The 27,573-nt window shown below is 46.1% G+C and overlaps 1 protein-coding gene across 2 annotated transcripts in view; it reads right to left on the bottom strand.

The window, feature by feature from the left end:
* Window positions 1-3,077: 3,077 nt before the first annotated feature.
* The window catches only part of LOC147639579 (uncharacterized), an 89,341-nt gene continuing 64,845 nt past the window's right edge, over window positions 3,078-27,573 (bottom strand). For both annotated transcript variants that reach the window (XM_086825552.1, XM_086825541.1), the window contains exon 6: window positions 3,078-3,303. In XM_086825552.1, coding sequence (XP_086681678.1) covers window positions 3,238-3,303 — 66 coding nt within the window. In that variant the 3' untranslated portion in view covers window positions 3,078-3,237. The remainder of the gene's footprint in view (window positions 3,304-27,573) is intronic.

Below are 27,573 nucleotides of genomic sequence, written 5' to 3'. Positions count from 1 at the left end.
ATTGGGTGTATCTTTGGATTATGAAGCAAAGATTGAAGCAGGTGGGCAAGCGATGCCCAAAGTTGTCTTTCAGGAGCTTCGGACCATTTCCCATCCAGAAAAAAATTAATGAGGTGTCTATGCAGTTAAAGCTACCTCCGAGTCGGACTATGCACGATGTATTTCATGTCAGTTGGTTAAAGCCATATGCAGGTCCACCCCCTTCAGAGGTCAAAGACGAAGCGGAACTAGACATTATTGATGAAACAGAAGTAATGGTTCCGGAACAGATCCTTCTGCACCGTTTCAAGCATGGCTCAGGCCGAAGACTACGACAGTTTCTCACGAAGTTTCAGGACCGAGGAACTCATGAAGCGGTATGGCTCGACAAAGAATTTTTCAAAGACTATCCGGCATTATTGACGGATTATTTGGAGGCTATGCAGCTTCCGTCAAGTTAAGCAAAAGGGGATGTCACGTGCATCCCGCACTTGGATGCCACGTAGACATTTCTGTACAGAAGGTGCAGGACCTGGGATGGTGAACTGGTCCCATGTGAGCCCAGTCCAGGACGAGTCAGCCAGGGATCCATCTCAGTCGTCCGAGGTCAGGTGTGCACTGTCCTGCACATGAAACAGCGCCAGTCCGCGCTGTGAGTCTCCCTCTAGAATGATGTCAGTGGTTCTGTGTATCTGGTTTGGTACCGGATGCCAGATCACTGAGTAGATTAGGTTTAGGACAAGGGGCCAGCCCATAGGGCTATCCCGGATCTGAGTGTGGGCACGGAATGGTGTAGAACCACCCCCATGAGAGCCAGGAAGGCCCAGGCTGAACCCACCAGCCATGAAGGGGCTGTAGGACAGCCCTAGGGCACAGATCAGGCAATCTCCAGGAGATTACAGCCTTTATATGGCTGTAGGGCATGTATGGGGCAGCCCATACAGGCTGCCCAGCCCTGGGATTGTGGACAAAAGATGTGTCCAGCCCTTCAGAAGCAGGCGCCTGATGTCCAGCCAGCCAGGAAGAGATGCGCAGACATTATGGGATTTTTCCAGCATTTTTGGGGATTTAATTCAGCATTTATTGCTGAATTTACTCGGTCGTGGGAATATGATGCTGGCTGCCTGTTTATCAGCTGGCCGACTGCTCATGATGGGAAGTATAAATAGAGGAAGCCACAATCCCATAATTCATCTCAGTTTTCACCAAGTGCTCAAGCCAATCAAGGGCCAGTCAAGCCAAGGAGATTGCCAAGCAAAGGGGTGGACTTCTGAAGGTCAAGGGAAAGATTTTCCAGCCAAGAAAAGGTCAAGTTTTCTGTATTTGTTTTCAGATTTACATCATTCTAATAAAGCAAATACACCATCCGTGTGGTGGGGGCCCTACAGAGGGTAATTGGGACCCAATACTGTGTCCTCTCCATCTCCCCCTTCTCTCTCTATTTTTCTGCACATCTCCTTTCAGTTTGTGCGTTAATTCCGTCGCGAAAAGAGTGCTGATTTTTGAGTTTTGAAGTACCAATCCTTCTCCGAAGCTTCCGCATATTACAACAACAATATATCCTCCGTCCTCGTGCTCGTCCCTCCTCAATAAGAGCTCTGAGGGTGAAAAAGAAAGAGATATATTAAGATATATTAAGCATCTACTAAATACCCAATGGGCCTATGAGACCAAAGTGATACAATAATGTCCACGGAATATCTCATCATGGAATGGAAAATAAAATAGATACAAAACATAAACATAGCTATCTCATTGGGGTGATACAAAACTATCCATGGAAACACCTCATGGAACATAGAAACATGAGAGCACCGTCAACCCCTAGTAGATGGTATACCATTCTCCAAAATATCAAGTATGGGGCTAATGAGTATGGCCGAGAGGTCTCCCTCAACTATGTCACGTGGAAAGGTAGCTCGATGGTGGTGGAGCATGTCCTGGATCTGGAGCTAACGAGGGGTCCGAGGGGCCGAGGCCGTTGAGCATGTTAGAGTGCGGAGGCCTAGTCCGAGGTAACTCCTCTCGGGTGAGGTGGGTCCGGCGCAATGAGAGAGAGAGAGAGGGGGGGGGTGGGGGAGGGGTGGGCCTACAACGTGCATGCACAGGTCCTGCTAACAGATATTGAGAGAAGAGACACCGACATTCCCCTTCAAGGAGGAGGGCGCGAGAGAAACATTGTTTGGATGTCCTATTCATAAATTGTCCTTAATGAGAAATTCAAGCCACTTCCCTCCACTCTCCATACTAGACTTTATCAAGGGATTTACATTTGCTTATAATGCACAGAGTTGTGGCACTAGATTCGAGCAAAGCCTTTCAGACAAAAATATTGCAGTTAGGAAAAGAGAACGATATATGATGCATTTTTAAGGTATTGCTTAAACAGCATACATGACTTGAAGAGCTTCCAATGCTTAACATGGGATCATGTAGCACAAGTCTAGGCATGTCAAATATATATGCATGTACATTTGCCAGCTTGGTTAGATGAAACCGTTTCTTTATGAAGCCTTAAAACTTGAGAAAGAGCAATAAAATAAGAAGACAATGGTCTGGTTCTTTTTCAGCAAGTTAAGGTTTACACACTTAAAAATACATCGCTTGATTTCACATTTGCTTCCCATAGTAAACTAGTATCACTTAGCTTCATGTGTTACTCTTAAAAGACGTACTGCATTTGACTTCATGCAAACCATAATCTCTACCACTTAAGAAATGGTAGTGCCTGTGAAGGAGACTCTAGATGTTTTACAAGCAAAACCAGTTTCAATTAGTTACATTTATAGGGAAGTTCATGATTCTACAATCGCAGCTGAACAATCTAGGAATTTCTCTCCTTTTTTTAATAATTGCTCATTTGTTGAGCTTTATCACATCCCTTAATGAATCACGTTCTATCCATTTCAAAATTGAGTGGTGACCACCAACCTCATGCTTTATTTTTTTCTAAAAGCTCCGTGACTCTAAATCAAAACATTAAACAAAAAAGACTCTTAAACACCTCCACGTGACCTAAGTATTGACTCTTGAGAAGCTTCATAAAAAGAAAACAGTAATTCCCATGAATAATTTTGACTGCAATTCAATCACTAGAATGAAACAAATTACAGAATTTTTTATTTAAATACAATTTACAGAGTTTCTTACCCCCATTTTACAGATTTGCTTACCAAATGCAGGAAGCAGGTTTGAGAAAGCGACAGACTATACTTTCAGAAGAATAAAAGAGGCCGTAGCCTTTGCTTAAACTATACATCATCTATATATCCATTCGTTGGCACGGCCTCCAGATTCATCCAGATCAATAAATATGCTGACAGCCTGTGATCAAAACATTTTAATTCGATGGCAAAAATGCACATACAAACCCTTCAGTATCTACCTCAGGTTAGTTGTAGTCCACACATTCCCCTAGTTTTCATACAGGTCCAAAATTTACTTGGTTATGGTAAAGTTTTGATTATATGATATAGTTTCTCTATTCGGAATTTGAATTATGGCCTTTGATTATTTTTGGCACCTAGCCTGAACCAGTTATGATTATATCCCTAAACCTTCCTTCAACGTCACCCACTGCTTATGAATCCTTCGACTGGCTCTCCCACTGTGTATCTAGTATAATAAAATGTCCATTGCTTTCATCTTGTAAATACCTCACTCGCTTCACCAAACTGTTAAAAACCATTCAGGTTCAAGCTACTCATAACAATACTGTTATGAAAGAATCGCCTCTTTAGCTTCTACCATTCTCATTCCACATACAATCACGCCCCAGTCCTCACTGCAACGCTGATACCAACAAGAAATATGATGTATAGGTCTTCCCTTTCGACTCTCCACATGATGTCATAGCCATCCATTACTTGATGCCAACTTCCACTAGCTCCAAATAGGAACTCTCTTCTGTGTAACCAGCCAAGTGTGTCGAGGTTCCACTCTAAGATGACCAGCCAATCTCACTGCTACATGCACTTCTCCTTTAACCAAACAAGGTACTTTGGCAGAATCGATTTCTGATAATCAATCGATAACTGTACTCAACCCTTCAGACAACAAGATAAAAGAGTGGAGAACTTGAAAAGATTTACTCACAGACAACACAGGTGTTAGGTCTAAATAACCAGCTCCTCCCCCATCCTCCAGTTCCTTGACCTTTTCCACCACCCCTCCTTTTGCTTTACTGATATCAGAGTGCAGCAATTACGAGGGAAGCCTCAACAACTTTTACCTCGCTCTGTTCCCTCTGAGCTACACAGGCTGGGAACAGAGCAAAGGGTTGATTTCTCTAACTCTAAGTTGCTAACACCTTCTGCAACATGTAAGCACTGGATAGCTGCCGGTGAATGTTCAGTTTTCAAGCTGTTTCACATGGCTTCTAAGTTCGGGGGCTATGATATGTACTCAACAGGGGATGCCAGGATGCTGAATGAAAAGATGCTCACATGGGAGCACATACAGAGACCCAAAGAGAAGAGGATCTCCCGATTATGCCACACAAAGGTTGAGAGAGAGGAGCATTACATCTGCGGCTGCCCAGTATACTATGAGATCCGCAAGAGGTTTCACTGTCTGTTTCGGGAGGGATTTGGTCCACTCTCCATGATCATTGACTTCTCGGACCAGTGTTGCTTTAGAGCTCTTCGTGCTCAGACACAGGAACACTTTCTTGAGAGAGCTTCGGCCCCAGCCACCCCAACCCCTCCCTCGCTAGCCAACCATCACTAGTTTCTTCCAGACCCAAGAGGACACCCATACAGTGGATCTTGTGGACCCAGCTCAGGCTGCTCCGGACCTACCTCGCCTGAGAGGAGTTACATTCCAGCGTGCTCGACGCCCCTGGCCCCCCGAACGAGGGCCAAGATCCCCTCATCAGCTCTAGATCCAAGACATGCTCCACCACCATGGAGCTACCTTTCCACGTGACGTAGCTGAGGAGACCTCTCGGCCATACTCATTAACCCCATGCTTGATATTCTGGAGAGAGGTATACCATCTATTGGGGGCTGATGCTTCTCTCATGTTCTATGTTCCTGATATTCCATGATAAGTTTCCATGGACAGTTTTGTATCACCCCAGTGAGATAGCTATGTTTTGTTTCTATTTTGATTTCCATTCCGTGATGAATATGCCATGGGACATTATTGTATCACTTTGATCTCATAGGCCCATTGGGTCTTCAGTAGATGCTTAAAATCTCTCTCACATTCATCTCATTCACTCTGCACAGTCAGTTTGGCACAATGGGCGTCTTCCATCCTCCCTAGCTCCCCCAGATCTTGCCACAAAATTGGTTTCAGAGCCAGTCTTGCCTTCGCTTGCCAGCATCCTGTCTGCATCTCTCGCAGTGCTGCCACCCATTGCTCCGCCAACTCGCTGCCGACAGTGGCGGTGCTCATGATAGCCCCGCTGGGTGAGCTGAGCAGAGCGGGCTGCTCAGCCAACTGGGCAGACCGGGGGGGCAAAGAGCGGCCACTGGGCAGATATGGCTTCACCCTGGCCTTCCCCGACAAACCCTCTTTTTTGATCGTCATGCCAAGTTTCGCCCTCTCGCCTGCCCTTCGCCTGACGACTCGCACCATCTTTTTCATAGGCGTCTCCTTGCCTCCTCCGTCTTTCGTGTCTCCTTGTCACCTCTGCCTCTGGTGCATCTTCTCATGGCCTTTGCCTCTGGTTTCTGCTCAGCACTGTTAGGTGATGCCCATTCCCACCATCGGCTACAGCCACCGTCACCCCTTTTTCAGTATGGCTCTCTTTCTCAATGCCAGGCCATTGTTATTGATACTCAGCTGATCTACAGAGCCTTTGCTACATAGTTCTTGACATGGACCAACCCGCTTCACCTAGTACCTACAATATGGCCAGATTTAACGGCACTCGCTTCCCGACATGGCAGAGAAGATGCAACTACTGCTTATGAGGGACGGGCTGTGGAACATCGTCAAGGGAGTGGACAGGAAGCCCGGACCCGAGAAGATGCTGCAAAGATTCGTTTCCGGGAGGATCGCAATGACCGGGAAGTTTCTCTCATTGGGCTGAGCCTTGCCAACAATCTTATACATCATCTTGATCTTTAAAAAATCTGCAGAGGAGGTATGGAAAGCTTATTTGGAAATAAAATTGTGAATTCAAAAGTATTCTTAAAGCAAAAATTCTTTGATGTAAAGATGAATGAAAGTGATGACATTTCGCTAAAGAAAAGGAGTCATTCAGAATGACTTAAACCAAAGGCAAAAACTATTCCCACTTACCTTGCTGATCATGGACATAATACTTGGCACATTGAACGCCAAATGATTGTAAATCTCAATCTTGTTGTCCATCTGTGGGTGGAATATACGGGAAAAATTCCACTTAATAACAAAATTATCAGACAATGCCCTCCAAAAATGACTCGTAAACTTGTTGGAAATAAGTGCACACTAGGTGTACTATTTCTCTAGTCTAGTTTCAGTTGAGTCTTTGTGTCTTGAGTCTAGTGCCATGTGGCACCTCTACATTTATCCCATAAGTGAGTCTACTCAATCTTGTACTTCTCACCTATAAATTGTAGGTGTCACATCAATAATCAATCAATCTTGTGTCTTGTCTACACTCATCTCAAGGTAACTCTTTGTCTTTCATTTTTGTTCTTGTTTCATTTCTAGTCTGCTCTAGCTTTCATATTTTCTACATGGTATCAGAGCCATGGTTTTAGGGTTTCCCTGTTTTTCCTATGAGCTTTCGCCATTCTCTCCAAGCTGTCCCACTCAGTTCAGCACAGCCCATGTGTTGCCCGCCATATCTTCAGGCCGCCGCCTAGCTGCATCTGTTGCCCTGCGTAGACCTGCACATGCTATCCAACGTTGAGCTACACTTGTTGTGTAGCGTTGACTTGCATTTGTTGTCCAACGTCGCCTCTTATAGCTGCACGTGCTGCCCTCGCCAGATTCACAGCATTGGGACATAACTCGACCTGCTGCTGCTGTAGCAACCCGCCGGCCTGAACTTGCTGTCCGCCCTGTTCAGGCTCATACAGCTCTACTGTTCTCTCTCTTGGAACTGCTACAGCCCACTGTACTGTTGCTGCTTTGGCTGCCTTCTTCATCAACTCAAGGGTGCGCATCATCTAGAAGCAGCTGCAGATCGACTTTCCTCCTGTTAACGAGCTATTTGCTGCATTCAGTTCTGCCATTGTTTCCTCTTGAAGAGTCTACAAGGTACTGTGCATTGTATCCTTCAGTTTGCTGGTCAGTCCTTTTTTTTATCCTCATATCTGCAAACTGCTAGTTCCTCATGCTTCGATGGGCTGTCACATGCTATGGCCTTGACAAGTGGTGAGAGAGCCGGCTTCTAAAAACAGTTTGGATCTCTTCTTTCATTCATTTCTGCAATCTTGTAAGGGAATAGACACTGCCCTTGCATTTTAGCAAGAGGTAAGACCTTCCCACATGGCCTCTTCTACTCATTCTCTCATGTCTATCGACAAATTCAATGGGTCCAACTTTCATACTTGGCAAATCAAAATCAAGTGCCATCTTATGAAAGAAAGTCTTTGGGACGTTGTTCACCATGCTGCTCCCGAAGATTCCGACATTGAGCAAGTTATCACTTATGCTCCCACTGCCAAGAATGACAAAGCCTATGCTATCATCTTGCTCCGTCTTGGAGATGATTACATTCATCACATCTCCGACATACAGTCTGCTTCTCGAGCATGGATCACTTTGGATACCCTTTTTGGACCCCGCTCTAAAAACTCTAAGATTGCACTTATGATCTCATTCTTTGATCTATATATGCAGGAGGGAGCTACTATAGCCTCTCATGTCAATTATTTTCGCAGTCTTATGGTTCAGCTTGCATCAGTGAAGTCCCCCATCTCCGAAGGTATTGCTATTGCTGTGCTTCTCAAAAGCTTACCTGACACCTATGCTACTCTTGTCACTACCTTCAAGTATCACAATAATCCTACTCTTGAAGGTATCATCAATGCTCTCCAAGAAGAGGAAAGAACAAAACAACAAAAGGTAACTGACACTGCATTTTTAGCAAAGAAAGGAGGTTCTAAGGTAAGAAAGCCTTGCACCCATTGTGGAAAAACTAATCACATGGAGAAGGACTGCTTCAAGGCTCATCCATGCACCATTTGTGGACGTGATAATCACCGGGAGAAGGACTGCTACTCTAAAACCTCTACATCAGCCCCTGCATCTACCTCAGCCCATGTTGCTGCAGCATCTACATCAACAGATCTTGCTGTTCATTCCTCACATGATGAGGAGTGGGCTTTCTGATTACTTCACCTTTCTTGTCTACCACTTTGACCACCGATGATGTAGGTCAAGGGGTTCTAGTGTCTTACTCATTATGTTTTTTGACCTCTCTCTTGTCCCTACCCAAGAGGCAGAGATTGCCCTTGAGGAGGGGATGTCTTCAAGGTCCATCTGTTTGTCTACAGTCAGTTCTACAGTCAGTCTTCTGTCTATCTAGTCTTGTCTATCTGTCTATTTGTCTATCAATTTGACTGTGTCTTGTCTATGATCCACTCTTGTCCCTACCCTTGTGGACCCATATGAGGATATCACTTGAGGAGGGGTGTCTCAGGATCTTTTGTCTCTCATATCTTGTCTCTCAGTCTATCAGTCTTTATGTCTGTCTTCCAGTCGTGTCCATCTTGTCTTCTAGCTTGTCTCTCAATCCTTGTCTAGTCTCTCTGTCTTGGTCTTATCTTTTGTCATGTCATAGTCTTGTCTTTTTGTCTTCCTCCTAGTGTCCACTTAAGGAGGGTGTTGGAAATAAGTGCACACTAGGTGTACTATTTCTCTAGTCTAGTTTCAGTTGAGTCTTTGTGTCTTGAGTCTAGTGCCATGTGGCACCTCTACATTTATCCCATAAGTGAGTCTACTCAATCTTGTACTTCTCACCTATAAATTGTAGGTGTCACATCAATAATCAATCAATCTTGTGTCTTGTCTACACTCATCAACTTAGCATCGCAATCTGATACAATGGTCCTATGAATGCCACCAATTGGGTACCAATGTCGGATAAAAAGTTTTCCAATATCTTCAGCAGTCACATCAGCCTTGCAAGGAATAAGCATAACCAACTTGCTAAAATGATCAATTGTCAAACAACATGTGTTACTCTTACCTGGATTGGGAGGCAAATTTGTCACAAAATCCATAGAGATATCCTGGAAAGGGCCATCAAGAATAGGCGATGGTTGTAACAAACCCACTTTCTTCCATACAACGCTTTCACCTTTTGGCAAATTGGACAATGTTGCACATATGTGAACGCGCTCAATTTGGGCCAGTAGAATTGTTCTCGATTTTCTCCAACGTTGAGTTCATGCCCCTATGTCCACCAATGATGGCGTCATGGGCATCATGGAGAACAGTTGCCCTATAGTGCTTCAAGACACAAAGTCGACTTTTGTAGAAAAGCCAACCAACCCGAATTAAGAATAAAATGGTCCCGTAGCATCCAATGTATGTTTTCACTAAGTACTTGTGCTACAACTCGTCTAGTTCTACACCAGTGAGCTCTATCCAAATGGATTGGATGTAGGAAACAGTTCCTATCCTCCTTAATGCATCAGCCACCACTAGTTAGCCTTGCCTGGAAGATACTCAGACATGCCACTGAATTGCTCGAAGATCCAGCTCCAATGGTGTTGTTGACTATTCCATTGCCCACTTGGCATCGCCTGCAGCCAATGCAAAGCCTCATGATCAGTGCGAACCTCAAAATTGCACCCACATAGAAAATGTTTCCAATGCTTTAAAGCTTGAATCACGGCTAGGAGCTCTCGATCATAGAACCGAGTAATTCCTCTCCGCAAAAATCAACCTACGAGAAATGCAAGCTATTGGATGATCATTCTGTTGTAACATACCTAGAATGGCGACATTACTCGCATCAATGATTACTTGGGATGGTTCATTCCACGAGGCAAGTGCTAAACAAGAAGCCTCTAATAATGCAACCTTGAGGGGTCCTCGAAAGCCTGCAATCCACACGGAGTCATGTGGATGCATTGCATACAGGTCTTGACACCCTTCAGGTCGGAGAATTTTGTTGATGTGGGTGGAATATGCCTAGTGAATCCCCACAAATGATTGTACATCATATGCTATTTTTGGAATCTCCCAATTCAGGATTCTCTAAAAACGCTAGCACATAGCCATAAGTGTTCTACAGTTGACATTAGAGCCTAGTTAACCCACAAATTTGTAGAGTAGAACCTTCAAGCTAGAGGACACCACCTCCCCATCTTGCTCTTTGTTGCCTGAGCCTCCCAGCTCCATTCGAGCCAAGATAAGCACATCAGTGATGCACAAATCATGAAGATGATGAGAAAGCTCAACTGCCTGCCCTTGGATGGCGGCACACACCGACTCCAAGTCCCGATCCGTCCCTGAGGCTCCACTCAAGGGGAAGGAGAGGATCATCTTGAGGGAAGGAGAGGATCATCGCGCGACTTTTTGGAGTGAATGGCCTAGAGTGATGAAACACCACACAAATCCCGATGGGAGCCAGTGTCTCCTCGAAAATATCAGTTCCTTCGACAGGGAGACATCGGAAGAAACTGTAATCCACTGGCTGCCCCAATATCCTAGGGGGGGCACTTGGCGAGCCTGGCGGGGGAGCCCTCACCGGTGAGGTGACAATAGTCATCTCTACTGGCTCCGAGAAGCAATGAATCAAGCGCCGGACTGAACTCGCCGGTAATCTACACTCCGGGTCTAGAGCGGCCAGAGGGCGAGGAGAATGCTCAGGAGAGGTGGGGAGGGGGGGGAGTGCGGAGATGGGGCAGGGGGAGCTATTGTGGGGAGACTCGGAGATGAGGGTTGGGAATGGACGCGGTGGGGGGTGGGAAGGGGGGAGCAAATGGAGGGGAACGGTGGATGGGGAACCTCCAAGGAGGGAGAGGAAAGCAAAAAGAAGGAATCCTCCTAAGAGAAAGGGTGCGAGGAAGGGCCTGCTGAAGGCTCGATCGAGCCAACACGCCTCACAAGAATCTAGGAACCTGGAGAGGAATCTCGATGGGGTAATGGCCTCCAAACGGCCGGGGGGGGGGGGGGGGGGGGGGGGGGGGGGCATCACCGTCGGGTGGTTGCTGCAATAAATGCTTGAAACGTTCTTTGACAAAACCGTATCCTCCAGTGCTCTGCCAGACTGGCACGCTCGACGGCGCCGCTCAGTTGCGGAGGTCGATTGGCCACTCCCGTACGGGCCAACGGTCTACCACTCTCAAGCATTATTGTTCGTCGTGGCTGGATCCTGGTGCTTTGCTACCTGAGGGCCAGCGACAAGCTCTAGCGAGATGTCCCATCTGCCTGCATATGAAGCATTGGCCTAGGAGGCCAGAGTACTCTACTCTCTGCAGAATGGGGGCTCCTTGGAGACGAGGAAGAGATATGATGTGTGGCTCAGTCTCCAGAGAGGCTACGCAGATGCGAAGGGATGGAATCTCCCAACCGCCCGAGAAAGAACCAAAGCGGCGATTGGGGGGGTGGGGGGGGGTCCATCACTCTCCCGATAGCACCACCTATTACCACGAGAAGAGGAAGGTATTCCTTCTGACGGCCTCGAAAGCAGACTATCACAAGAAAACCTGAAATGACGGCCACTGGAAAGGATGCTGGATCGAAGCTGTGTTGCCACCTCGCAAAGAAGGCTTGGGCCGTATGTAGTGCAACGGGGCTCATCCGCATGACTCTATTGAAAAAAAGAGAATCAAAGGTTGTAGGCCCAAAGCAAAAATTGTAGAAGGCTGGAAACACTTGATTATTGCTAAAAATGAGCACGAGTGAAGCCCGTAGGTACTTACAAGCATAAGAGATTGTTGCTACAGCCAATGACCTCCAGCAAATATGCAAGAATGAGATAAAAAGTGGGGGGAAGGGTGAGAATCCTTATGTATCCTTCTAGAAAGAAAGAAAGAAAGAAAGATTTTATTAACGTCTTCCAAAAGACCGAACTCGGCCTATGAGACAAATCGGAGTACCTGAATGGGGTATCCTCTATCATCCCAACAAAATGAAAAAGTACTGAACAAAAAAAAAAAGCTAAATCTGGGTCGGCAAGCCAACAGCTGTCCAGTAGCAAAAAAATGCAATAAAATGCCTAAAAAATGGTGAAAAATCCTAGATAATATCTGCTAAATATGCCAATGCAGGGTTTTATAAAATGACCAGTACAAGCATGAAAAAAAAGGTGATATAGACTCTCTGAAGATAATATATTCCAACACCTCCTCTTCAGCGCCAAAGGGGCAGTCCAATACTAGTACTCTAAAGTAACACCTCCAAAGTAACTCTTGGAAGTGGTTTCATGAAGAGATCAATCACATTGCCTTCGCAGAATAGCAGGCCAGCCGAAGAAGTTCCAACTCGATCCAGTCACGTACAAAATGATAACGCACTTCAATATGCTTTGATCGTATTCTGAGCTAGAGCAATAGCACTCTAAGAATCCGAGAAGATGGTAACTAGGGAAGTGTTAGCACAGCACAAATGCTCCAGAATCTAATGAATCCAAAGTGCCTCAGTGGAGGAGAGAAGGTAGGATTTATACTCAACCTCTGTAACTAGGGAAGTGTTAGCACAGCACAAATGCTCCAAAATCTAATGAATCCAAAGTGCCTCAGTGGAGGAAAGAAGGTAGGATTTATACTCAGCCTCGGTGGAAGAAGTAGAAACAGTCCTCTGCTTTTGAGACTTCCAAGAAACCAATCTTTTAGCAAGCATGAAGCAATATCTAGATGTAGACCTCCGAGTATCAATGCAGACTGGCCAATCAGAATTTGTGAAATCAACCAAATCAGCACCACTGGAATAGGTGATGCCATAATCTGAAATACCTCGAAGATAACTAAGAACTCACAAGGCTGCCTGCCAATGAGACCTTCGAGCGATTGATGAGAACTGGGCCCTGGCTGAGAACACTCATGGTATAGGAGATATCTGGACGGGTGTTGGCAAGCTAAAGCAACGAGCCAACAATCTGCCGGTACTCTATGGAATCCACCAAGGGTGTATCATCCTCCTTGGATAACTTGGCATTGGGATCCATGAGACAAGAGAGAGGTGTACAGTCTGACAACCCATAAAGTGAGAGTAGCTTCTTCACATACTTCTCCTGAGAAATGAAGATACAGTCATCTTTCTGCCAAACCTCCAGCCCAAGAAAATAATGAAGAAGGCTAAGACCAGTCATCTCAAATATCTCTGAAAGCTTGGATTGAACCTCTCTGACCAACTCAGTATCTGAGCCAGAAAGGATGAGGTCATCAACATACAAAACCATGCCACAAGTATCCCCATTAGAAAGAAGCACATAGAGATTGCTGTCAGCATATGCCCTCTCAGGGCCAAGAGATAACAATAAGGCATCAATCTTCTGATACCAAGCACGCAAGCAAAACCAGGAGGCTACTCAACATAAACTTCCTCCTCTAAATCTCCATTCGAAAAAGTGAATTTGACATCCTTCTGGAACACGGGCCATTTGAAGTGTGCAGCCAGAGCCAAAACAATCCTGATGGTGGTATACATGGCTATCATAGTAGTTAGGAAACACATTTCCTACAAGGAAAGAAATGTGGAAACATTTCCGAAACGTTTCCTTACAGGAAACACATTTTTTTCACACAAGTTTTATAACATTTTTTTTCCCCAAAATCTCACGTCAACGTCACGCGACTCTTTCGATAATTTGTTCTCTGGTTTTCGTGTGCCGCTTTCCCCTCATCGTCAACATCGAAAACAGCATTGCCCGCCTGTCCCAAACCTACACATTTCCTCCCTCGGGTCGCATGTCTACAGCCAGGTGTGTTTTTTTATCAAACCTACTTGCTAATTTTAGTCAATTTGGAGCAAGATGGAGATGCTGCAAAATGGGGGTGTTCTTCACAGAGACCCCATTAAGCCTCCAACATTTGCCTTAGACTTTGGCCAAGGGTCTTAAGCAGCTATGTAATCCATTACATGGCTGATTTTTGTAAATTGAAATGGTTTGAAAATTGAGGGTTTCTTTGCAAGTACTCTCCTTCAATAAAATGCCTCGCACAAGAGATGATATGTGGACCAATGTGATCAAATCAACCTCCTACAAGGGTGGAGGTGCTTCTGAATGGCAATGCAAGTATTGTGGTTTGTAGTCCGGTGGTAGCATAGACCGGGTGAAGGCCCATTTCATAGGTTTAGCAGGGAAGGGAGTTAGCTCTTGTCCACTTGTGCCGGATGCTATCAAGGCATCATTACAAGAGTGGAAGAGAGCCAAATTATTAGGCCAAATGAAGTTACTGACAGAAAAGGGGAGAAATGAAGATGAGGAGGAAGATGTGGATGTGTCAGCTACAGGTAGTACAAGTGTATCCAAGAAACAAAAGGTTTCAAAAGGTAGCCTTGCACCACAGGCACAAAGGACTCCCATCCCCATTGCCAAGGCCTTGCAAAAAGGAGCATCGAAGCCAGTCTACAAATGCAGGCAAAGAAGGAGGCCACCCGAGAGCTGACAAAGCTCTTCATACAATGTGCTTTGTCTTTCAATATTGTGCGCACCGCACGATGGAAAAAAGCCATGAGGGCAATAAGCCACATAGGATGTGAGTGGGAGGGGCCCTCTTATGCGGCCTTGCGCACATGGGAGCTCAGAAGGGAGAGAAGCTGTGGAGATGGGAGGTAGAGCCTCACAAGGAAACATGGAAAAAATATGGATGCACTCTTCTATGTGATGGATGGTCGGATGTTAGAAAGAGGAATGTTTATAACATCCTCGTCTCATCATGGAAGGGCACAATGTTCTTGCGTGCCATAGATGCATCCATGGCAGGCACAATGGTGACAGGTGAGTACATTTGGCGACACATTCGAGAGGCTGTCATGTAGATTGGGCCACAAAATATAGTGCAGGTGATCATTGATAATGGCTCAAACTGTGTCTCCATGGGAAGGATGCTTGAGGAGTAGTTTCCTGCCATTCTTTGGACTCCATGTGCTACTCATAGCTTAGACCTCCTCATCGAGAATGTGGCAAAGATAGATTGGGTGTCAGACATCTTTGAGACCTCTCGCATGATGGTAAAGTTTGTGACAAAGAGGCCAAAGGTGTTTGCTATGTATTGGGCACACAGTGACTTAGAGCTTCTCAAACCTTCTACCACTTATTAGTAGAGAGGTATGCTACATTATGCATGCACTCTTAGTCTCTTTGATTCTTCAATCTTGTATAATATCAGTTTTATGAAATTATACTGTATACATTTCATGGCTATTTTTTTAGGGTTCAGGACATTCGAGCCGTGTGGAACACACGATGGGATTGGTTTCATAGACCAATCCATGCAATTGCTCACATATTGCATCCTCTTTGGAGAAATGAGGAGAAATACAATAATGAGGAGCTTCAGGATGGATGGCAGCAATATATCCAGAGATACACAGGAGGGGATGTGGACCTGCTAAGGTAGCTGGAGGATGAGCTACTTATTTTCTGAAATGAGCTAGTTGGTTCAGTGACGGCCAAAATGCGGGAGACATAGCTACAGCCAGTGTCATGGTGGGAGAAATATGGCATCAGTACCCCTCACTTGGTGAGTCTTGACTCTTCGTTCTTGAATCTTGCATAAGAACCCACTTGTAGTATACTTATAAGTTATTACTAACAAGGGCTTCAACTTCTTTTGTTGCATGAATTACGACAAAAATCCCTCGCCATTCGAGTCCTATCACAAGATTGTAGCTCGGGTCCTTGCAAGAGGAATTGGAGCACTTGGGCCCTCTTCCATACAAAATAGAGAAATCGGTTGTCCACTATTCAATTAGAGGGGTTGGTATTTTGTCATTGCAACCTCCGCCTAATTGAGCAGGTAGGCAATCCCATCCAGCCTCGCCAAGTCAATGTTGATAAAATCGACATTGAGAAAGTGAAAGAAGTCCGAGAGATTCCTCAAGAGGAGCGTGACATTTATGCCATGCTATATGAGGAGATCACAGCACCTGCACATGTTAGTCGTGCACATTCATCTACAGCAGGTGCTAGTTCCAGTGCAGTAGGTGAGGCGAGTGCAATAGCTGAGTCTTCCTCCACATCCGATTCAAATTCTCACAGTGAGTCTGAGTCTGACGATGATGAGGACGAGGAGATTGAGGACTTGCAGAACTAGCTACGAGCTAGGCTGAGAGTCGAGAGCCTGAGCCATGTGGCTTATCATGATTTATTATGTATTGTTTATGGGCATTGGAATTTGGCTCATGACTATTGATTCATCATGATTCATGTATGATGTGACATGAACACTTCAAACTTATAAGTTTTAACCTTTGTACTGTCATGTATGGTTTGACATTGATGATGGATGATTATATGGTTTTTGTTATTTGTGATTCAGGACTAGAGACTATAGGCTTCAAATTGATGTTTCCATGTATTGTATGCATTTAGTGTTATTTTTATATATTTTATACAATATATATTTGAAATTTTGTACATGCGAAAACCTGTGGGTAGGAAACTTCAGGCTGATTTTACGAAACCCGTTTGAAACGTGTTTGAAACTTTTAGGAAACCCGTTTCAAACAACCCCCTACCTACTATGATGGCTATAGGAGCAGATGTCTCATCAAAGTCTTCACCTGTCTTCTGAGCATATCCTCGAGCAACAAGGTGGGCTTTGTACTTATCCAAAGTACCATTTGCATGAAACTTGACTTTGAAAATCCATTTCACACCAATCACACGACGACATAAAGGACGTAGCACCAAAGACCAAGTATTATTCCTCTCAGTAGAGGCCATCTCTGCTTCCATGGCTTGCCGCCACTACGGCTGTGAGAGAGCCTCCTCTGGACTCTCAGGCTCATCGATCTCCTGGAGAGAACTCATGAGAGCATAATTCATTGTGTGATGAGATGTGGAAGCCTGAGATGAACGACGAGCTCTAGGGGTGGTAGTAGAGATTTGGTTATGAAGCTGTGCATCAATGAGACTAGAATCTCTAAAGAGTTATTGAACCCACCGAGGTAGGCCAGCCTTCCTCACGAAGCGTGAAGAAGAAGAAGATCCAATTGCAGTAGAGGACTCATCCAATGCTGTTGGGAGAGGTGATGAAGTAAGCACTGGTGAGGGTAATCCCGGAGTCAAAGTAGGACTAGTAGAGGGAATGGGAGCTCTAGAAGCCAGTGCAACAGGAACTCATGGCTGTAAAGAACCCGCTAGCACCGGAGTTGCACTAGGAGGAGGAGGAGGAGCATGTGAAAGAGGTATAAGATCACCAACATCCGCTAGGAATGGATTATCCCGAAAATTTGTAGATACATCAAGTGGAGAGGATTCAATGCCAAATAAGTTCTCATCAAACCGAGCATCACAACAGATGATGATGTCATCAACCTCCGGATCCCAGAAGCGGTACCATTTGGATCTCAAACTATAGCCTATGAAGATCATCCTCTTTGACTTTCGTGCGAGTGTGGTCCTCTCTTGATCAGGGACATGCACATATGCACCACAACCGAAAACATGTAGATGAGAAACAGAAGGCTAGTGTCTTGTAAAAGCCTCCTCCAGGGTCACCCCCTCAACCGCTTTTGTGAGACAACAGTTAATGAGATAAACTGAGGTAGCCACAGCTTCATCCCAAAAAGCAGGAGGGAGACCTGCATGATGCAACAAAGAACAAACCATCTCTTTTACAGTTCAGTTCTTCCATTCCACAACTCCATTCTATTGAGGAGTGTAAGGAACTGTGGTCTGTCGGTGAATGCCCTTCGACACAAAGGTCACATTCAACCTGACTGCCGCAAGAAGAGGAGAGAAGGTGGTTATGCAAAGAAGCCCACCAATCAAACCTCTGTCTACCAACCAATCCCAGAGTTCCTCTTCCACTAAGGAGACTGATTGTCTTCATCGGCATTGAGGAGCTTCGCCTGGACTCACATGTTCCTGCCACCTCACGTCTTGCGGATGGATGCACTGCTCACATGACTTATGAAAGGTCCATTCTGCATGATATTTGGCCTAGCTCTTCAAAGGAGTCCATTGGCAATGCTTCCAACCTTGAGGCATCTTGTGTGGGTAGCATGCAACTTAACTCTTCTCTTGGCCAGCCTTCTACCATAATAGATGTGCTTTATGTTCCCAAGATCTCTAGCAATCTACTCTCAATGTTTCAAATTGCAGAGAAAAGTTGCGGCTTGTACTTTGATAGCTCAGGTCACTGACACTAGCACCTTGCAGATTGTTGCCATAGGTGTAGACAAAGGCAGTCTTTAGAGGTTGAAGGACTTTGGTGGCTCTTTGAATGAGTCATAGTCTCATTTTCTACATACTCTCGAGCAATCATGCCTTGGTAGCTCGAGAGTATATAGCGTTGTGGCATGCTCGCTACGGGCACTTGAACAATGAATCTCTTCAGCAAACTGTCTTCTCAAGCAGATGGTTGAGGGTCTTCAACAGCTGAAACCCTCTCAATCCACTTGTGTGGCTTGTTTACATGGCAAGCAACACAAAGAGCCTTTCCCTGACAAGGCTACTCATCGCACTTCTCACATCCTAGAGCTTATCCATATGGACTTGTGCGGTTCCATGCGGACTACTACCTAGGGTGGTGCCAAGTACTTCATGCTTATTATTGATGATTTCTCATGTAAAGTTTGGGTGTATCTCTTGGCAGAAAAATCTCAGGCTTTCTCCTGCTTTCAAGAGCGGGTGGCTCTGGTCGAGAATGCGACCAAACAAAAGATTTGACAAGTCCGTTCAGACAAAATGGAGGAGAATTCATCTCTAAAGCCTTCCACAACTTTTGTTCACAAAAAGGGATGGCCGTCAGTTCTCCACACCTAGCACTCCACAGCAGAATGGTATGGTCAAATGCAAAAACATAATTGTTCAAAGATGGCCCATACCATGCTTTCTTCTTCCGATAAACTTCCCTCTTTTTTGGGGAGAAGCTGTGACCACTACTGTCTACATCATCAACCATTCTCCGGCAAAGGTGGTTGCTAGTATGACAACGGAGGAGGCTTTTACATGACAAAAACCTTCAGTTTCACATCTCAAGGTTTTTGGCTGTGATGCCTATGCTCATATCCATGATTCTGTCGGGTCCAAATTTGATCCCAAATCCAAGAAGTGTGAATTCCTTGGTTATAGCTCTCAACCCAAAGCTTACAAATTATGGGATCCGGAAACGAAGTCCTTAGTGATTTCCCACGATGTTCACTTTGTTGAACCCTCGTCCAATAATTGCCGGTCTCACCCCGAGCTTACCATAGAGGTTCCTCCTCCTCCTACTACTTCTTCCCTGGCACCCCCACCCCCCTCAGCTTCTCCACCCCAAGTTTCTTTGCCCTTAGCTTCTCCTACTCCTCCTGCGTCTGTGCAACGAAGGATTGCCCCCAAGCTTCCCCAATGGTTGGAAGCCACTGTTCGTAACTCTCGTCTCTTAGATGTTGATCTTCATTAGCTTGTTGACTCCTCAGTAGCAGCTTTGATACTGGCACAGAGATTATAGCAACTTTTTCATTCCTCTAACCTCGCCTTGATGAGTACAATGGTGCAATCATATGAGCCTACTATAGCTAAAGAGGCTCTTTCTCTTCCTGAGTGGTGGGCAGCCATGGAGACTGAGATTGATTCCTTTGCATAGGCAAGTCATTGGGGTCAAGTGGGTCTTTAAAACCAAGTTTCATGCCAATGGTTCTCTGGACAAACACAAAGCTAGATTGTTGCAAAGGGGTATTCTTAGATTGAGAGTATTGACTATGAGGAAACTTTTGTCCCTACAGCCAGATACACCACTATCCGGATAGTTCTTGCTCTCTCCGCTCATTCTCACTGGCCAGTTTATCAGATGGGTGTCAAGTCTGCCTTTCTCAATGGCGACTTGCATGAGGAGGTCTATGTTGAACAACCTCCAAGTTTTCACGTTCTTGGACACGAGGGTAAGGTGTAAAGATTGCACATATGGACATCATCTTTGTTACAAGATGTGTACACTATTCTTGGAAGAATGCAAGAATTTTTTGAGAGGAGAAAGTGTAGCTATCCCTAGACTATGTGTAATGTCAATTGAATTTTACCACATTATAAAACACTTTGCTGAAAACTTGAAATAGTTGCGCAAACTTGTTGCATTGAACTCCATGTGGTTTCTATCTTTGATGTCACTTTGCTAATGACTCGTAATAATTACGCAAACTTGTTACATTGAACTCCATGTGGTTTCTAACCACAAGAGAGAAATATCTTTGATGTCCTAGAACATGCAAAGAAATCCCTTTGATGTCGAAGAACATTCATTATGAAGATTTTGAGGATTCGAGAACTTCTAGGGTATATAAAGGCACGAGGTTATTTGATGCCTTAGTAATGGTTGTGTTCCATTGACATCTTTCATAGTTGCAAGTGGCAATTATGGTTTAGTGTTTCTGAATGAAACCCTAGCGTTGCATGTTTCCTTGGTCGTAGCACTTAAGGAAAATACATGACATGTGTTGTGTTTTCCTTGTCGTAGTATTGAGGAAAATTTCAGGCGTAGATGATCATATGGTCTGCACACATACACTTGTTTATAGCTTTTTTGATTGTTTTGCGAGCAAAACTCTTCTTAAAAAGAGGAGTAAGGAAGACCAAGATAGCAAATTTATTCCAATTAAATAGATATGAAAACATTTGAGTTTGCTAGGCTCTTTATTGAACATCTCTACCAACTATATGGCCTACTAGTGTATGATAGAGATAGGAAGTTTGATAGTCCTTTTAAAGGGAAATCTTCAAAAAGTTGGAAATTGCTCTAAGTATGAGTATGGCCGACCATCCATAGCTTGCTGGTCAAGCGGAAGAGTCAACCAGTGCTAGAGGATAAGCTTCGAGCATATGTTAGCAAACAGACAACCCAATTGAAAGGAGTTCTTGCCATTTTTGGAATTTGCTTAGAATAATTTGAAACATTCAATGACTGGATTTACTCCATTTATTTTGATATATGGATTCTAGTCTAGATCTCCAATGGTTGTAGAGTTATAGATAGTAGCGTAGCCTACAAACTTGACTTACCAGAGAGCTCTCTAGTGCATCCAATTTTTCACAACAATGTGAAAAACAAGTGATCCATCAAGACAACATAGTTCATTCTAAGTTTTGGTTGAGTTCTTGAAGCCACAGTCACTTTCACATGAACCCAAGGTCACCGCGAAACGTTTCACTATTGAAACGAAACGATACTGAAACGATTTATTTTGGAACAAAATGTTTCAACACCAAGTAGGTGGACAATGAAACGTTGAAACGAAATGATCATATACATAAAATGCGAAGATATTGGCCAATAGTTATATAGCATATTTATCATCAGTACCCAAAGAAGACATACAAAGGAGAAGAGAAAAGAACAAATAGGATGAAAGAAGGACGGAAGATGGAAAGTGGAAGCACAGGAGAGAGAGTGAGAGAGAGTGAGAGAGAGTGAGAGAGAGGAAACATAGGTGTATCCCTACTCTCAATATCACCAAACAAGAATACAAGTCCCAAGCAAGAGGGGAAGAAGACCTCGTATGTAGAAGGACCGACTATATATGTGCCCATGTAGAGGCAACTGACCAGCTTACCACTAGGGATAAATGCCCATGACTCCATAAAATGGGAAAAAAGATGGATAAATTGTGTGAGGGGTGACGAGCCCCTCTAGCTAACATGGTCAGCCCTAAAGGCTAAAATAGGACACCACAAAAAAATCCAGCAGCAAGGGGATGATGTCTAACACCCCCTCTCAACACCGGATGCTGAGTGAACTCCAAGAAGCCAGAGACGTCGTCCTCAATCATAGATAAAAGACTGTAGAAATAGGTACCAAGAAAGCTCCACAAGCGACTCCTCAATAACTCAACTACAAAAGCAACAGAACAAGCTACCAAGTGCACTGCTCCTATAGAAGAAAACAACCATGTAGGCTGCGACGTGCTGCACCAAATAATGGTGCCAAACCCAAGTGTAAGAACACTCTCCGAAGTCAAATGTCGTGTTTCCAGCCTGGAGAAGGTATGAAAAACCTCAAAACCAACCAAGATCACATCCTGTAGATAATCAATCTTGGAAGAAGCAAGTTGCTCCTCACCGGAACTCTTTGAGTCTATATGCTCAAACTCTATAACAAGAGTTGCCAAATGTTGAAAAGAAGCAACCTCTAGAAGGGTCAACATCGCAAGATGTAAAGACTCTAAAGAAAAGATAGGGTCCATGTCACCATTTGGTTCCTCATCCATCTTGACCAGTGTTTTATACACTAGGTGGAACCAAGGTGTGAACGGGGATTTTTCCACAGAAACAACGAAGTCACAGGATGGAAGACGCCTGTGTAGAGCCAAGTCTTGTCGCAGAACTTGTGTGAAGGCTTATCTGGCATGTCTCTATCTGAAGGCGGAGTACATGACATAAGTTTACATAAGGATACTTGTTCACACTTATAAAAATTTATAAGTGGTTGGACATATGGGGATTTGGACAAGGAGAATATACATGGACCTGAATTTTTAAGCTGTGTGTGTGAACACTTCAAGTGGGCGCCTAGCTTTGCATGGATCTTGCAAGCTTTTATATATAAATATACATGGCGGCTGTTTTTTTAAAACTCCCAAAAGAGGAGTTTTATGGTATTTTTTAAGAGGTTTCCACTTTTAGCGATGGGAAAAGCAATCATATGCTTGAAATAGAGGGGGGTAGACTCTATGAAGAACAAGAAGTGATGCGCATACACACAGGGAAGGGGGCAGCAGTGCTTTTCTCTGGATCCACTCGCCGTATAGGTCCCTTCAAGCAGTAGTCGGCATTTTCTATCTCTCTTATGCACTTAGACCTTCAGCTGGCGGAAGCTGTTGGATTCTCTTTCTACAGCGCTGGCCGTACAGGGCCTGTTTACTCTCTCTTCACCCAGTCTTGAGCAGGCCGGTAGTTCTCTCTTTCTACGCTGACCGTAAAGGTGGACTGTGGACAGGAGGCCGGCAGCTCTCTCTTCCCCTTGCACTGGCCGTACAGGTGGACAGCAGTGCTTTTCCTTTTTCCCCCTTGTGCCAGGTGGACAGCAGTGCTTTTCCTTTTTCCCCCTTGTGCTGCCTGTACAGTGGATAGTTGCAGGCAGCTCCTTCTCTTGTGCTGGTTGTACTGTGGACAGCAGGCCAGCTAGCTCACCTCTCTCCTGCGCTGGTACAGGCCGTACAGCAAGTACAGTAGCATGGTACAGCATGGACAGCCACCTTCTCCCTCTTTTGGGCGACTGGCGGGCGGCAATTTGACACTCTCTCTCTCTCGTTTGCCTGTGGCCCGCCTCTCCCATTTCGCCTGTGCCCAGTTCGCTTTCGCCTCCCCTTTCCCATTTCGCCTGTGCCCAGTTCGCCTCTGCCCCGCCTCTCCCATTTCGCCTGTGCCCAGTTCGCTTTCGCCTCCCCTCTCCCATTTCGCCTGTGCCCAGTTCGCCTGTGGCCCGCCTCTCCCATTTCGCGTGTGCCCAGTTCGCTTTCGCCTCCCCTCTCCCATTTCGCCTGTGCCCCCGCCTCTCCCATTTCGCCTGTGCCCAGTTCGCCTCTGCCCCGCCTCTCCCATTTCGCCTGTGCCCAGTTCGCTTTCGCCTCCCCTCTCCCATTTCGCCTGTGCCCAGTTCGCCTGTGGCCCGCCTCTCCCATTTCGCGTGTGCCCAGTTCGCTTTCGCCTCCCCTCTCCCATTTCGCCTGTGCCCCCGCCTCTCCCATTTCGCCTGTGCCCAGTTCGCCTGTGGCCCGCCTCTCCCATTTCGCCCGTGCCCAGTCCCCTTTCCTGTCCCCTCCCCCCCGCCGCCGCCCCCCGTGCTCAGGCCCCCAAGGCAGCAACATAACTTTCTCTCTCTCTCTCTCTCTCTCTCCTCCCTGCCTGTGGGAAGGACTGCAGAGAGTGATCTGGAGGAATGGCCCCGAGTCTCCAAGAGAAACTCGAGGCCCTCGAGATGGCAATGAAGGCACTAATCAAGGAGAACAAGAAGACATCCGATTCCAACCTCAATGAGGTGGAAAACAAACTACACCGGCACATCATAGCTCTCGAAGCACGGGTCACGAACCTCGAACAAGAGAACACGGCACTCAAGGAGGAGGTGAGTGCATTGAAAGTGGAAATGGTAGCCATCAAAAATGCTGAGAAGGAAGAAGGGGAGATCAATGACAACACTCTCACGGCCATCAAAGAAGAGATCTCCAAGGAGATCACAAAGGACATGGAGGGAAAGCTTGAAGCCAAGCAGTCAGGATGGGTCAAGGTGGTGAAGAAGAACATCCGTAAAGAAGTGAGGGAGGAGACTCAAAGAGAAGAACACCAAATCATTCACACCACCATTGAGGAGGAGAAGATGAGGCATGCCCGCCGCCTCAACATTCGAGTCACAGGTATAGCCGAGACACCCGACTCCACCCCCGAGAAAGATGGACAGCTTCTATGCATGAAGCTCGGCTACAAGGAAGAGCACCCTCTCCCCTTCACCAAAGCATGGAGAGCCGGGAAAGACTCAACACGCAAACGAGCCCTCATCCTACAGTTTGCAGGAGAGACGGAGAGGGTCACCTTCATGAGGAAGAGGGTCATACTACGGGGTTTAGAGGGAGCTCCTATTTTCTTGGATGATGATCTCACGAGGATGCAGCTTGAGCATAGGAGAACTTGCATGCCACGAGTCTTACACGCGAGGAGAGAAGGCAAGAAGGCCTTCTATCGAGATGGTCGGGTCATCATTGATGGCCGGCCCATGGATTAGCGGTTTGGGGCCTATGGGACACAGACCAGGCCACTGACAGAGATACACATGGCAGTATGGAACTGTAATGGTTCACTATGGGTGCAGCCTGGACGACTGGAGCATGTTATGGTGGGGAGAGACATCATACTTCTGACAGAGACACATCAGAGCCCAGAGAGAGGGCTACCTCGAGTAGAGGGATTCCAGCGGGAGTCAGCATACAGGAGGACCACACGCCAGGGTACCTCGAGAGGGTCGGGGGGAGTAGCAGTCCTATTCAGACGGGAGCTACAGGGGAGACTGAGAGTGGTAGCACAGGATCCAGAGGCCAGATACATGTGGATCAGCTTACAGCTCTCACAAGACAGGGTTATATACATAGCTTTATGTTACTTTTCTCCATCAGGATCCTCCTATGTCATTACAGAGGACATGCCACAGGAGGAGGAGACAGGAGCCTCGCCATACACTTGTCTGTCAGAGGAGATTATGCATTATTCTACACTAGGGGAAGTATTTCTAACGGGCGACTTCAATGCCCACACACAGAGCAGACAGTGTGAGGTGTATGACTATGATGACATGGAGATCCTCCACCCTGTGGATCCAGAGGACATAGGGGCTAGTCGGGCATCAGAGGATACTGGACCAGACAGAGGACATTATGGGGACCACTTACTAGAGTTGGGAGCCAGGCATCGTCTCGTTATTTATAACGGGATGCTACAGTGGCCGGGATCAGGAGGACTGACATGCTTCCCACATGGGGGTCATACACGGACCGGAGGCACAGTGGTAGACTACATTATGGGGTCTTTGGAGGCATCACAGCTTGTCACCTCATTCTCCATTCCACCTCGTCCTATTGGGGCAGATCATACATACTTGGCATTTTCACTAGCCGGATCACCAGTATCACCAGCCCCCCACATACCGACGCCACACACTACCATCTACTTCACACATGACATGGCAGACATATACACTGGCAGAGTAGAGGATGGGCTCCTACTCATGGATCCCCTGGCACCTATGGATACCATTACAGCCCAGCTGGCATCACTCCTACACACGGCTGCATTACAGAGCTTCCCACATCGTGTACACTCAGGAGAGCCTGCGAGACCTGGGACTATGCCCCAGAACAGATGGTATGATGACGAGTGCAGAGCCCTATACTCACGGCTCCACATACAGAGAGCCTTGGGAGCCATCACAGAGCAGGAGTCGAGGAGAGAGATGAGGAGACTTACTCGCCGCAAAAGGCGGGCCTTCGCAGAGATACAGGAGCTAGAGATCTTTCATTTCTTCATGAGTAGAGATAGCCCTGTCTCATGGCGGCACTTCAGAGAGCCCCGGATCCCGACACCTATTGCAGACCCACAGACATGGCACACATATGCAGAGGGCCTATACCATGCCCCACAGCAGCCACCTATACCTCAGCCACAGGAGCCTCGACCTACCACAGCTAGCTTCTTTACCCACTCGATGGTACAGGAAGCTATCCGCCGCCTACAGCATGGACGGGCCGCTGACCATATGGGCCTGCAGGGTGAGCATCTCATATATGCAGTAGATTCTTTAGCTCCTTTTCTTGCACACCTGTTTAACAGGGCACTAGCAGAGGGTTTGCCTGCAGAGTGGACGATGCACACCATTGTGCCGATTCACAAAACAGGGGATATGCTCGATCCAAGCAACTACAAGACGGTTATGGTTGGCCACGTGCTGTTGGCCACGTGCTGGCCAAACTCTATGGTGCAGTGCTGGAGCAAGAGCTTAGCTTATATGCTGAGCGAGCAGGTTTACGCTCATCAGGGCAGGCAGGCTTCAGGAGAGCTTTCTCTACCACTGACCATGTATTCACTTTGAGATGTATGCTTGATCAGGCTAGAGTGAGGAAGAGAAAGCTCTATTGCTGCTTTGTGGATTTCCGCAAGGCATTTGACACAGTACCACGAGAGAGGCTCTTTCAGCGCTTGCAGTCTCTTGGTATACCAACAGATATGACATGGGGCATCTATGCATTATATGAGCAGGTTTTTGGGCGAGTCAGATGCCCAGGAGGTATGTCCGAGATTATTGCTAGCACCATTGGTGTGAAGCAAGGATGCCCACTTTCCCCCACGCTATTTGGGTTATACATTGATGAGGTGGCTGACTTCATTACACGGGGAGGCGGAGATGGAGTTGATTTAGCAGGTACCTCAGTACATATTATGCTCTATGCTGATGATATTGTATCAGTGTCTGAGTCTCCAGGTGGTCTACAGCAGCATCTACATGCACTCGATGATTTCTGTACACAGAGAGGTCTTACTGTGAACCTTGGGAAAACCAAGGTTATGGTCTTTCATACATCGAGACAGGGTAGGAGTCAGCTGACATTCACTCTCGCAGGATGCTAGGTGGAGGTGGTGACATCATACGTGTACCTAGGGGTTACCTTCTCTGCAGCAGCCACACGCTTCACCATGGGTTCAGCAGCCAGAGCTAGATTGACACGGGGATATGCAGCATTGGCTATGCTAGAGAGACAGTGCCACCAGGCACATTTTCAGGAGCCCCGGACGAAGGGGTGGCTATTTGACACATTAGTCACACCGGCATTGATGTATGGAGCAGCGGTATGGGCGCCAGGCCTTGCTACCCATTGGTGGACACAGATAGAGAGACCACAGGCCCTCATGATGGCACGCATGATACGCAGCAAACCATCAGTGCCTCATGACATTATCCGAGAACAGTTTGCTGCGCCTCTTATGATGGTAGAGGCCATATTTCAGACTATATGCCTGCTAGACAGATTCAGAGAGATGCCACAGGACAGATTGTCATACAG

Source organism: Cibotium barometz, chromosome 3 (assembly GCF_041138505.1).
Source record: "Cibotium barometz isolate CiBa-2024 chromosome 3, ASM4113850v1, whole genome shotgun sequence".
In the NCBI taxonomy this organism is placed as follows: Eukaryota; Viridiplantae; Streptophyta; class Polypodiopsida; order Cyatheales; family Cibotiaceae; genus Cibotium; species Cibotium barometz.
Note: the sequence above shows the minus strand (reverse complement) of the source record. Positions and strands in the feature narration are given on the sequence as shown.